The 12582-nt window shown below is 38.3% G+C and overlaps 1 protein-coding gene across 4 annotated transcripts in view; it reads right to left on the bottom strand.

Annotated features, from left to right (window-relative positions):
- Positions 1-11228, bottom strand: part of Exd2 (Exonuclease 3'-5' domain-containing 2) — a 29803-nt gene extending 18575 nt beyond the window's left edge. Inside the window, exons 1-5 of one of the 4 annotated variants that reach the window (XM_083142874.1) lie at positions 11100-11198; positions 9636-9730; positions 6005-6223; positions 3010-3166; positions 1960-2564 (exon numbers count right to left, since the gene is read on the bottom strand). In XM_083142874.1, coding sequence (XP_082999000.1) covers positions 1960-2564; positions 3010-3166; positions 6005-6223; positions 9636-9661 — 1007 coding nt within the window. In that variant the 5' untranslated portion in view covers positions 9662-9730; positions 11100-11198. Of the gene's footprint in view, positions 1-1959; positions 2565-3009; positions 3167-6004; positions 6224-9361; positions 9485-9635; positions 9731-10824; positions 10970-11099 lie in introns of those variants that run through there. The other 3 variants (XM_083142878.1, XM_083142886.1, XM_083142882.1) reach the window with 3 other exon arrangements.
- Positions 11229-12582: the final 1354 nt, after the last annotated feature.

Raw genomic sequence — 12582 nt, 5'->3', positions numbered from 1 at the left:
TGTGTGCTCTCGCAATGTCATGGAGCAAAAGCACACCAGTGGACACCAGACCACGTCGTCTCTGTACAATGGATGGTTTTAGTTTTTCGCGCATCAGCATGTTATGACTGATATGGTGGGCTGATCCCCACCTCACACTTATTTTAATCTAGGAAGCAATTTCACTGACAGTAATATGCCGGTTCTCCCATATCAAGTCCTCCACTTGAGCAATGTTGCTTTGCGTGACTGCAGTGATATACAACCTGGACGCATGGAGAATCTTCAACACACTGGTTATGCCTTGTTTGATCTTCTCAGCCCACTTGGAGACTTGTCATCGACTCATACAGTTGTCACCGTACTGAACTGTCATGTTGCGATGAATATCTATTGGTTTCAAGCCTTCACTCAACAAAAATCTCATGACACTTTGCTGATCCAGCTGTAAGGGTGCCGCCATCTTTTGTAATTGTTTTCCAGCATCCCGCGTGCGAGGCAGGCGTGCCAGTGCCAGTTCCAGTAATGAATAGCTTACAGATGCCTTCACAAAATAAAAAAAACATATAACAATCACGGTCGTGTTTTAGAATTTTATACTACTTTTCCGGTTATTTATTCAATGCACCTTGTATTTTTAATTTGCACAGCAACAGTTATCTACAAAATAATCCTCACCACTAACAGCGTTAAATCACTGTCATATGTGAAGGTAGCATCAATATATCGCAACCTTGTTTATTTTCTTGTAACAATTATTCCAAGTTTATATCATTCTCCAGTTGCATGTTTATTTTTTATATATATCAATTCAATGTTTAAATCTAATTTAAATTAACCTATTACCTGATTTATTTTCTTTTTTTAATTTGCAGGGGTGGGGGGATGTGGTTTTACAGTACCCATGTGATGTGACAACCTGCACTGCTTGCAAAATCAATAATGGAAGAGAGACAAGCAGGTAAGCTTGAAAACTTGTCCATTTTTGTATTTTTCTTATTTGACATTGCTTTTCTGAGTCTTCACTTATTATTACAATGAGGATGAATGATGATTAGATAAAACGTCACTCACAAGATATGCCAAGATATGAACCACTTGCAGAAGTCACCTTACAAACTTCAAGTTGATTTGATTGATTGGCTTCGTTTATTTTACTTTGTTTTTCTGCCACTTATGGCTAATTGTGAAGATGAGAATGAGTGATGAGAAGGTGAAATTGATGAAGGGACACTCGCAAAGAACACTCGTGTCCAGGCCGGAATTCAAACCCAGGACCCCTGGTGTTTTAGTGTACTGTGCTAACTACTCTGAAATGTAGGTCGGCAAACTTCAAATTATGTTTCTATACTTTTCAATAATAAAGAAGCGATACATATAACAGATAATGAAATTGGTGAAGATAGCTGCTCACATTTCAAACCAATTCTTACGAGTTATGATCACCTCAGGATTAGATCCTGGCCATTCTTAGTGGGGAACACATATCCTTAATCTGAAAAAATGTATTACGTATATGTCAGATTCTGTTTCTTACACAGCAGACCCCCACCTAGCCAATAATTCAAAGGTAATGACGGTTATGGTTTACATACACACACAGGATGCGCAAGTACAAATTTACATGAAAATTGCAGCCTCAACCAGGTTTTGGTTCAAGTCCTGGCCAAACTTCATTTTTTACTTAAATTTCTGCACAATGTTTATGATTCTTTATCAGGGCTTAGACTATTTCTGCTTATCTAGTTACCAAGAATTTAATTAACACAAACCCACCTAACACTTTGGTATAACTGCAACATCTAACTGCAACATCAATACAATAACACACAAAAATGTGATTATTTGTTTTCAAATATGCCATATCTTCTAGTTTGTACTGTCAATCCCTGACCATCTACACCCCATACCTAACTGCCCAGAACACACACAAAATCAAGTTTGTTTCGAATCATGAACATTTTTAAAATTTCTTCTTACCACTTTGCCTTAGACATTTCACAAGAGCACAGCACTTCCCCATCGGGTGCCTGGAGGTAGCAGTTGTCATACAGTGGTTTCTTCCGAGTGGAGTAACTCCGCGAGGGGTCTTTGGCCTTAAATGTCTGCAGCAGTTTCTGCACCTTATTGGAAGATTCTGGACTAGAATTAAATTGATTCAGTTTGAATCTGACATCAATTATCCCCTGACATAGAGGAAGAACTTGTTTCCATATTTCCATCGATGATTCACCCCAAAGCCACCAATGTTTTATGATTTTTTCACGCACTAACTCTTCAAATATTTTCACTGCAACAACTGCATCCATTGCTGCATAGTTCACTTGGCGGTCACTCAAAACCTCTGCCTCCCAGTCACTGCATCGAATCTTCCAGTGCTTGTCCAACTGAACCCCTAGCAACTGGCTGGCCAGGCCAGACAGACCCATCTTTTCCACCAGTTTAGATGCTGGTCGGTGCCTCATGACCAGATGACGGAGGTCTAAACACCCTTTTGCTTCAAGGCCATGGTCCTTTAACAGATTGGCAGCATCATCCACTGGTCCTACTCCAACTTTCAGTATTGACTTGTCTGCTAATAATTCCTACAAAGAAATGACAAGACATAACTGAATACTTTTGCAATTTTAAAGGCATGCAATTTGTACAGACACCACACGAAAGTTTCTTTGGATTACAGTATTTATTTATTGATTGATTTGAAAATTCTTGAATAAAGAATAAATCAATTTTATAACAGAATATCAACAATGACAATGAAAAACATATCAAAATGCACATATGCATAGAAAAAAATTATTAATAACAATGACAGTAAAACCATTATTATTATCTGTTCAGAATATAATATTACAGTTGGACAACATGAAAAGTAGAATTGAATCAGTGAACACTTACATCAAATGGAAAAACACAAGCAATCAGCTATCCAGGTACATATTACATGTGCATCTTTCTCTCTTTCCTAAGTTTGGCCTAGTGCATAAAAATTAGCCATAATCCTTTAAGTGATACAAGAACCAGTTTTACCTTCAGACTTAAGGGAACAGTTTCCATTTTGCACAGACGAATAAGGGTGCAGATCCCATCATGTGAAGCAAGCTGCAGCAATGCCACCGGATGCCTTCTGCTCTTGCTTGTCACCCACTCACAATCAAATCCCAACACACGGAACTCGCTACATTTACTGCAAACATAAAAATGCATTCGACATGTTCAAAGAAATTATTTCTTGCTACAAAATGCCAATCATGTGCCAGTTACAATTAGGCCAAGTGCACTATACAGGAATGAATGAAGGTATTGTACGAGTACTATTGGTTACCTAACATCACTTTTCTAAATCTTAAGGTTGATTGCAACCATGAGGATGAATGGTAATTTGGTGAAATATAAACACAATAGAAACATCTATGCCCTGGTCAGGACTTGAACCCAGAACATTCAGGGGCAGGGGCAGTGCCAGGGGGGCATGAAGGAGTACATGCACCCCCTAATTTTCTTCTGCACCCCCCTACTCAAAACCTATGTTGAAAACATTAACTCTTACAGTGTCATTTGTCGAACTCACATTGAGCACCCGAATATTAGGTATTGTAGTAAGACCGCTGTTATTGTATACAACAGCCAAGCATTGAAAAAGAAGTCGCATATATTTTCCTGTACTGTTGGCAGTCTTTATAAAGATCACAGGGCGTTGTCTTTTCTTTCGTTAGTATTGTTGTTAAGAATTATTTCTTCTTTTGGTGTAAGTGGCCTGTTTGTGTTCTTTGATATTTGCCTACAGCTCAGCGAGTTCTTCTTTTGGCATTGTTGTTAAAACGGTTTTATTGTCCACCTTCTTGTTGTTCCTCTATTCTCCAAGTCGCACTGAAACAAACATTTCAAGTGCTTTCAAGATATCAGGCCATGCTCGCGAAATTATTCAACGAGAGTTGCATTGTGACAGGTAGTTCACCTGTTAGTACCTTCTACTTGTTCCACGTAACATGTTTAGTAAAGTACCATTTCAGACTTTGTCGAGGAGCTCAAAGTTCACAAAGAAATGTTACAGTTCGTTGTTGGAGATAGTGCGGCAGAAGAGGATTTTAACAAATATGAACTTGCTGTGCACTTCACGTTTTGTCCGGATGCCACAGCATCTGGGGCAAATGGAAGTTAGCCAGTGGTGCAACCACACAGAACATAACCCCCCCCCCTCCCCACCTTGGTCAGAAATCAATTCTATGGGGGGCAAAGGGGCAGACATTGAAGTAAAAAAAAAAGCAAGGTTAGCAGGATGGGGGGGGGGCAATTGCAATCCTCAATTTCAAATTTCATGCAAATAATAATACATTTCATATTGTTTTTTTCGTAAATTTGTAAAATTTCAGAGTCGTAGCTAGGGGGCGACGAACAATCTAAATTTAAAATGTTATAAAAGAGAGAATGCTGCACCCTATTAAATTAATATTGTTTTCAGTTTGCAATAATTTGGATCTAAAAACTTTCTTGCGAGTGAAGCGAGAAATATCATTCTTTTCTGTAAAGAATTTTAAATTGCCAGAGATAGAAGAAAGACCAACTATGTACTTCAGACTGTTACTGCTAAGTAGTTTGGTCTTAAATGCATGAACAATTGTTTGGATGTAAAGGAGCCTGCACATTCGAGAGATTTCTATCATTTTTGCTGTTGGTTTGTTATGAGGCAAATGAATTGATAATGTAATGCATTTAAATAATATGTTATATATATGTATTAAAGAAACTTTGAATACGTACACAATTTAGTGTTAACATGTTGCATATGTATTTTCTGATTTTTACGTCGCTCCATGTTGCACATGTGTAAAAATATGTTGTATATGAAAGTTATACATGTCATATGTACAAAAATAATTATTTTCGTCATACATTTTCTGTCTTTCAAAAATACAGTTTGTGTGCTTTAGAAACAGACTTCTCCCCTACTTATTATTGGCACGTCTATCTTGGTACTTGCCTCCCCCAGACAAAAATTCATGATTGTGCCTCTGCTAAAACATGCATGCATATTTCATGCTTTCTATATTTTCAACATAGCACCTCCTAAATTTTATTCCGCACCCCCAGATGATTAATCCTGGTGCCGCTACTGTTCAGGGGCGAGACCATGAGTCCAGCAGCTTTTATATGGCAACCTGTTTTACGTAGAAGATAAGACACAAACTCAAAATATTTAACAGAATTAGGCCTTGTTTCCATGTTACAAAAAAACTAATCTACTGACCAAGGCAGTTTTATTCACATAAAAACACTATACATGTACCATTTCGAGCCATTTTCAGGCTAAGAAGTAATTTCATACAGAAATTTTCAGGCTGCCATCCTAAAATAGGTCAGGTGCTGCAGATTTCAAAGTCAAATTCTCGGGGGACTAACTAATACCGGTTAAAAGCCTAATGTCATCCATGTGTTGCTTTGGTGTTTTATCACCTGTCAGGAGATGTCACAGGCAGGCAGGACTGGAGCAGGAGATGCAACAAGATTAGGACTGACACTGTCTTATGTATTTTTGTCTAGACCTTGGACCTTGTGTGCATATATATATAGTCTTCCTGTGTGATATTTTTCATTTGAAATTGTTTCTTAGTCTGAAGAAGGTCCTGACACAGGGTCGAAACATTATGTATATATTTTTTTTATATATTAATAAAACTGCCTTGGTTAGCAGATTTAGGGTTTTTCAAAATATTTACATGAGAAAGAAGTTACTTGTATTTCATTATTTTAAGTAACTTTTCTGCAACTCTTAGCTAATGAACACCGAGGATGAGTGATGATCAGATGAAATTGATGAAGGGACAATCACAAAGAACACCCATGTCCAAGCTGGGACTCTAACCCAGGGACTTCGATGTTAAAATAAGAAAGAAGTAGCTCTCAAAATCTTAGGGAGAAATGAGGAACACTTCTTACAATCATAAAGAGACTTATAATTATTTGGCAACTCTAACGGAAATATTTCCTCTATCATGTTGGCAGAATTAATATTTTGGTTTCTAACCTGTAGAGAACTTTCACAGCATTCTCACATTCCAAGGCTGATTGGACGACCAATACTTGTTGACACTTAACAGTTGGTGCACCAACAATCTTCCTCATCAACCCAAAGTGCCTTGCGCGAACCTTTCTTGAAACAAAATAAGAGAGTCCCATGCCAACTGCGGCAGCAATCACTAGACCTGCTGCCACATGTCTTGTCTTCCCGTTCATCACTGTAAATCTGTAACAATTAAGAAGAACATTATTATGACCATTACCTCAGCAGAAGCTCATGATGGAAAGACCTAAAGTATTTTCTACATTTCCTTTCAGGTCAACGTACTTCGAACACACTTCACATTTGAGGCTAAGATTTGTTGCAGCCATAGATTATTTCTAGATGAAGGCTAATAGCTTTCCCAGATCCCTTGTTGAATTACTATGGTACTTAGCCTTTGTCCACCTAGAACAGGTCTGACCACCTAAGTTTTATCCCTATTCTATTTCCTACCTCCTTCCTTCACATGTACAAAATGAAGGATGGGCATTGGGGATTTTGTCAGCCATCAGTAAACGTGCAGTAAGTTTTCTCTAGCAGCAGGGTCAAGTACACCAACTCTTGATTGATTGATTTAGTTTATTTTACTTCGCTTTTCTGCCACTTTTGGATAATCATGAAGATGAGAAACGATATGATGAATCTGATGAAGGGACACTCGCAAAGAACACCCCTGCCCAGGCTAGAAGAAGGTTGAAACACTGCTTTGCCGTTTGAAACACAGCATATCAACAATGCTAGTCAAGATTTGCCCGCCATTTTGCATGTTCAGGAAGTGATAAAAGAACAAACAATAATTACTCGATATGTCGACAATAGATACTAATTTCGTTAAAAAGCAAAATCTCTTGTTAAACAATCTTTCACAACGCAGATAAGTACGAATGTCAACAATTACAGAATAAACGAGTTACAGACGTTTCCCGGCTTTGATAGTTTTACCGTCTTCTCATGTCAGGTTAAATGCTTTCATTGTTAGACTAAATGTAGTGTATTTATGCTAAGAGATTTAAACCTAACAACCCTAACTTAACCATGAAAGAATTCCTCACTTGCGTCAGAAGATGAAATACAGCACTTGACCAAGAAAGTGTTTGACTTGCATGTGTTGTGTCATACCCATACCTAAGACAACAGTAAACGAATGTATGGTGGCAAGTAAAGCATTACATAGGAGTATATAGAAGTGTAAAACCATGCAAGGAAACATGCAGTAAGTAATCACTAAAACTCTGCAGTATGTGTTAACAGACATACATCTAAATCGAACCATGTAAATAAGGCATGTGTAGAATAATGAAATAGCAATTAAACAAAATAACTTGGGCTGCAGTCCATATTATGGACAACAGTAAACGAATGTCGGCCCAAGTTCCTTTTGTTTTATTGTGATTTCATCATGCTACGAATGCAATTTTAACATGGTTCGATTTTGATTTACTTCTGTTAACACATACTACGGAGTTTTAGCAAATACTTAAGATTTTGTTCAATATATGCTTTCGTAGTTAGGTTAGGCAGGCCAAGTTTGGTTCTCTTAGCATTAAAATAAAGTCCATAAATGAATTCCACTAAGGTTCTGATTTACTTCTACATTAATTCCCATTAGTCTACGATACATACAGTTGCTTGTCAGTGGAAAATAAATTGTCCATGGGAAGCGCGCATGCTTGCGTAAGGTAATTTTGAAGTTGTTTTTTTAAACATAAATAACATATTCTCAAAATCCAAACAGTGCCAATTACTTTAAGGAAGGTTCAAAATTTCGTGGGTATAAATGTACAATACCGGAAGTATCTCCAATTGCTTTCAAATTCGGTATACTCACTAATTTCGGCCTCGTAATCACGAATCTGAAGTTAAAAATTGACGGTCACGTCTAGAAATGGCAAAATAAGTAAAAAAAAGTGGGTCAGTGAACGGAGTAAACACCCTTGATTTATGAAGAAAACAACTACTTTTATTACCATTTTAATCTTCAGGAAACTTCTCAAATTCGTATATTTTCTTATTTTTCACATTGGTACTTACATATTCTGCATTGCTGAGGATTCGTGAAGGTGGGATTTGGCTTTTTTCATGCAAATAATCTAAATTTTCGACATATCGAGTATCTTGTTTGTTCGTTTTCGCTTACGTTACATGCAATATGGTGGAGAAATCTTGACTAGCGTTGTCGATGATTAGTTGTTATGCAGTGTTGCAACCTTCTTCATCGAAAAATACCTACTTTCATGTTACTGATTTTGTATTTTTTTTCAGGTTCGAAAACCCCACGAAACATGCATGGATAGACCCACACACCATTCATAAATAGCCCCACACACCATTTAAGGATAGCCCCATGAACCATGCACGGCAAGATTAGGTAAGGTTAGGCAAACATAGTTAAAATTGTTATTCAACATCAGAAAAATTCAAGATAATTCTGCAACGATTACACAGTTACAAAACCATGTGGTCAGAAACACTGCCCAGACGTTACGTCATCAAATGCATGCAAGATTTTTTCACGTAGTTGAAGTACATAGACGCTTTCGTGCATCAGAGAGACATTAATCTTGAAAAATACATGATTTACCAGCCAAATAAATTAAACAATGGGGAAAAACACTTTCATGACCTTTGAAAAGTCTATGGAAAGTCAGTTCGGTAAGTACTTTCTCCTGTAAATTTGAAGAAATACGTTTCTCGGAGATGAAAATTTTACCACCTAACCTAACCTTACCGTGAATGGTTTGTGGTTCAAACATGTTTTCCACCTTTACGCAAGATGCTATTTTCTCACATGCAAATGAACAGTCCATGCAACGGGTCTCACTTATTGCACAACACTTGAGCAACGTTGTGTTATGACTATGGTAGCAAGAAAGGAATACGTCTTCATATCAGAAAACATTGACTCCCTTCCATAACACAGAATATGGCAGGCAAATCTTGACTACCGTAGTGGGCATGCAGTGTTTCCATTCACGGATAGCCCCACGAACCATTTCCGATAAGGTTAGGTTAGGTTTGGTTACGTTAGGCAAGCATATTAAAAAAAAAGGGGGGGTTTGAAACACTGACGGGAATATGTCATCAAACATATGCAGCATCCAGTTGTCGTAGGGCAAGCAAATGAAAGCAATGGCAATTATGCGTCGGCGAGATATTTCTCTTGAAAAATACATGATTTCCCGGTTAAATATATTCCACGATGAAAGAAAATACCTCGACGAACGTTGTAAACTTTGGAGAAACTCATTTCCGTAAGTCGTTTCGGCATGAGTTTACAATACCGGACCACTCTCCAATTTCTATAAAATTTTGCCTACTTACTAATTTCGGTGTCCTGATGACGTATCTGTAGTTCATATTTGGCGGTCACTTGTTAAAATTGTACATTTACGTGTAGTACTTGTAAAATCGATTTACGACAGTGATTGGCCATACACAGCAATTCGGAACCATCTTTCTTTCGCAATTCGTTAATGATATTCCTTTACGCACAACAATCTTGCTGACGTCAGACGAGGAATGCCTATGAGGTTAGGTTAGGTTCCATTAGCATAAATACAAAGAAAAATTAATGTTTTAGCTAAGAGAACTATACCTTGTCTTGCCTGTTGATTTCTTCATGTTGGAAAAATGGCGTCTTCCGTGGAGCTATTGTTCTTATGGTAGGGTTACGTTACGTCAGAGGCGTGGCTACCGCAGGTAACAGCAAAATGTAAAGAATTAAAAAGTTGTTTCAATAAAATGACAACGTTGTTAAATACTAACGTTAATGAACCCCGTTGCCGTCGAGTAGATATTACCTAGGACATTTTTTCTGCAGCCGACAGAAGCGAAGAGGGAGGCCGTTCCGCTACCCTGAAGAGGCAACAAGGGAGAAGAGGGTGCCAATGCAAGGAAAGAGCGGGGAAGGACTTTATGGGGTTATTCATATACCTGTTAAGGGGCCCTGTTGCCGTTCAGACACACCGGAGCAGCCAGTGTTGTCACATCGGATTGGCAGAAAAGAGCTAAATCCCACCTAAATAGGAATACAATTTCTGTGAAGCAACTAGAGGTAGACTGCAGAGCCAAGGCTGGATTGAACTACAACTCAGACCAGTTAGGTAATAGATGAAAATATAGTTCCTTGGTGTGATTTGGACAACCCTTGTTCAAAAATACTAAGTTGGCAACAGTAGTACGTACAGCTGGGTTTCCCTTCCATGAAGGAGCAGAGTTCTGTTGTCTGCTCAGTGCTCACCACACAAACGTCAAACTGACCCGATAAATGTGGTTCTTCTTGTTCCCCTTCGCAGCTCATTGCAAAGAAACGGAGACAGATGAAGAATTGACAAGGGTCTACCACTATTCATTGGATTTTCGTGGTAACTGTCTCATGAGTGGTAGTTCTTTCTAGGAGTGTTTGTAGCTAAATCACTGTGCTGTTTGCAAAACAAGAACGAAATGAACAAATATCTAGCTCGAAGAAATGTTTTCTTTACCGAAGGGGGGGGGGGTTGTAATAACGTCTAGCAGGATTAAATGTCGTACTGATAGCCGGTAACACTTTTTAAAAAGTCACGCCACGCCACTGCGTTACGTTAAGAAAACATAGTTTATTTCGTTTTCCATACTTGACCGCCAATTATTACATGCAGGTTCGTGATTAGGAGTTCACAAATAGTGAGTAGGCGAAATTTCATATAAATTGGAGAGTGGTCCGGTATTGTAAAATTATTATGAGTAGCTGAAGTAAATAAGTGTGGCAGTGTAAAGGGGGGAGATCATGTGCATTACACAATTACCTTTTTTCTTTAAAGGTGAAACCTCTGAAATATTGTGGTATTTTAAGTAATCTTCCTGGATGTAAAGCAATCGACTTAAAGTGAACAATCCTACGACCATAACTGTTTAAGACCTAGAAACAGTTATACATAAATTTTATTTTTGTAGGTCACTGATTTGTAGTGAGTCACTCACTTCTACATATTTTGAGAAAGACAAGTCAGTGGATAAGTAAAACCTTATAAAATACACACATTATTCTCACACATTTCCTAATTACGGTATACTTGCTTACATGTTTTAAATTGAATAAACGCATCAAATTGCAGTGCACATTATAAACACTAAACTAGACTCGACACTTCACGTGTTTCGTAGCTCACAGCTGGGCTGGCATTGCTAATTCGTATTTGTCAACTACCGAATACATTTAAGGAAAATATGTCATAAATAACTTATTGCTGTAAGTATAAGAGGATTTCTTTTCTGGATTATAATTATATATATAGGATGTTGCCGTGCACGGAGTTGCAACTTGTACTACATGCTTTTTTAAAAAAAATACAAACCTCTGAGTGTAGTTCCACATATGAAACTCTGTTAGTGGTTAATTTTACAAGTTGCGTCGTAGTGGATCTTGCCTGGACTTCCCAAATGTCCAACAACGTGCAACAATCGACGCGTGCTTGAATGCGTAGTAGGGGTGTGCGGATCCCAAAAATCGGGACCGGGATCGGGAAAAGAACATTCTCTTCGGGATCCCGAGCAGTCGGGAAATACCGTGATCATTTTAAAAAGTCGTTTATTCTCGACGTTTTCTGCATTATACGTTTCTAGAACTTATCGGAAATTGTTAGTTTTTATTCCAGAAATGCAAACACAATCACTTAAATTGAAAATGACGTGTAGTATTCGAGATTTCCAGAGCTTCGGGAAATTTCGAACATTTTTCGTACCGAAAATTTCCCGACTTTGTCGGGAAATGGCGAATTTTTCCCGTCCCGAATATCGGGATTAAAAAAATGTCCCGTCCCGACCCAAAAAATTCTGTTCCCTAATGCTCAGCTTGTATGTGTATGGGTGGGAGCAAATAGTAATGGGAGCATGGAAGTAAGAAACGGTGTGGGAGGATTTGTAGATAAAAAAAATTCACAGGGGGGAAGGCGGTTATACGTCAAAACATCGACGCAAAAACATCGACAACAAAAACATCGCCTACATTTCATCGACAGTACAAAACATCGACAGCACAAAACATCGACAGTACAAAACATCAACAGTACAAAACATCGACAGCACAAAACATCGACGGCAAAAACATCGACACCAAAAACATCGACGCCAAAAACATCGACGCCAAAAACATCGACGCCAAAAACATCGACGCCAAAAACATCGACGGCAAAAACATCGACGCCAAAAACATCGACAGCAAAAACATCGACACCAAAAACATCGACACCAAAAACATCGACGCCAAAAACATCGACCCCAAAAACATCGACGCCAAAAACATCGACACCAAAAACTTCGACGGCAAAAACATCGACGACAAAAACATCGACACCAAAAACATCGACGCCAAAAACATCGACAGCAAAAACATCGACACCAAAAACATCGACGGCAAAAACATCGACGACAAAAACATCGACGGCAAAAACATCGACGCCAAAAACATCGACAGCAAAAACATCGACGCCAAAAACATCGATCCCAAAAACTTCGACGGCTAAAACATCGACACCAAAAACATGGACACCAAAAACATCGACGGC

This window comes from Lepisma saccharinum, chromosome 1 (assembly GCF_977018435.1).
Source record: "Lepisma saccharinum chromosome 1, izLepSacc3.1, whole genome shotgun sequence".
In the NCBI taxonomy this organism is placed as follows: Eukaryota; Metazoa; Arthropoda; class Insecta; order Zygentoma; family Lepismatidae; genus Lepisma; species Lepisma saccharinum.
Note: the sequence above shows the minus strand (reverse complement) of the source record. Positions and strands in the feature narration are given on the sequence as shown.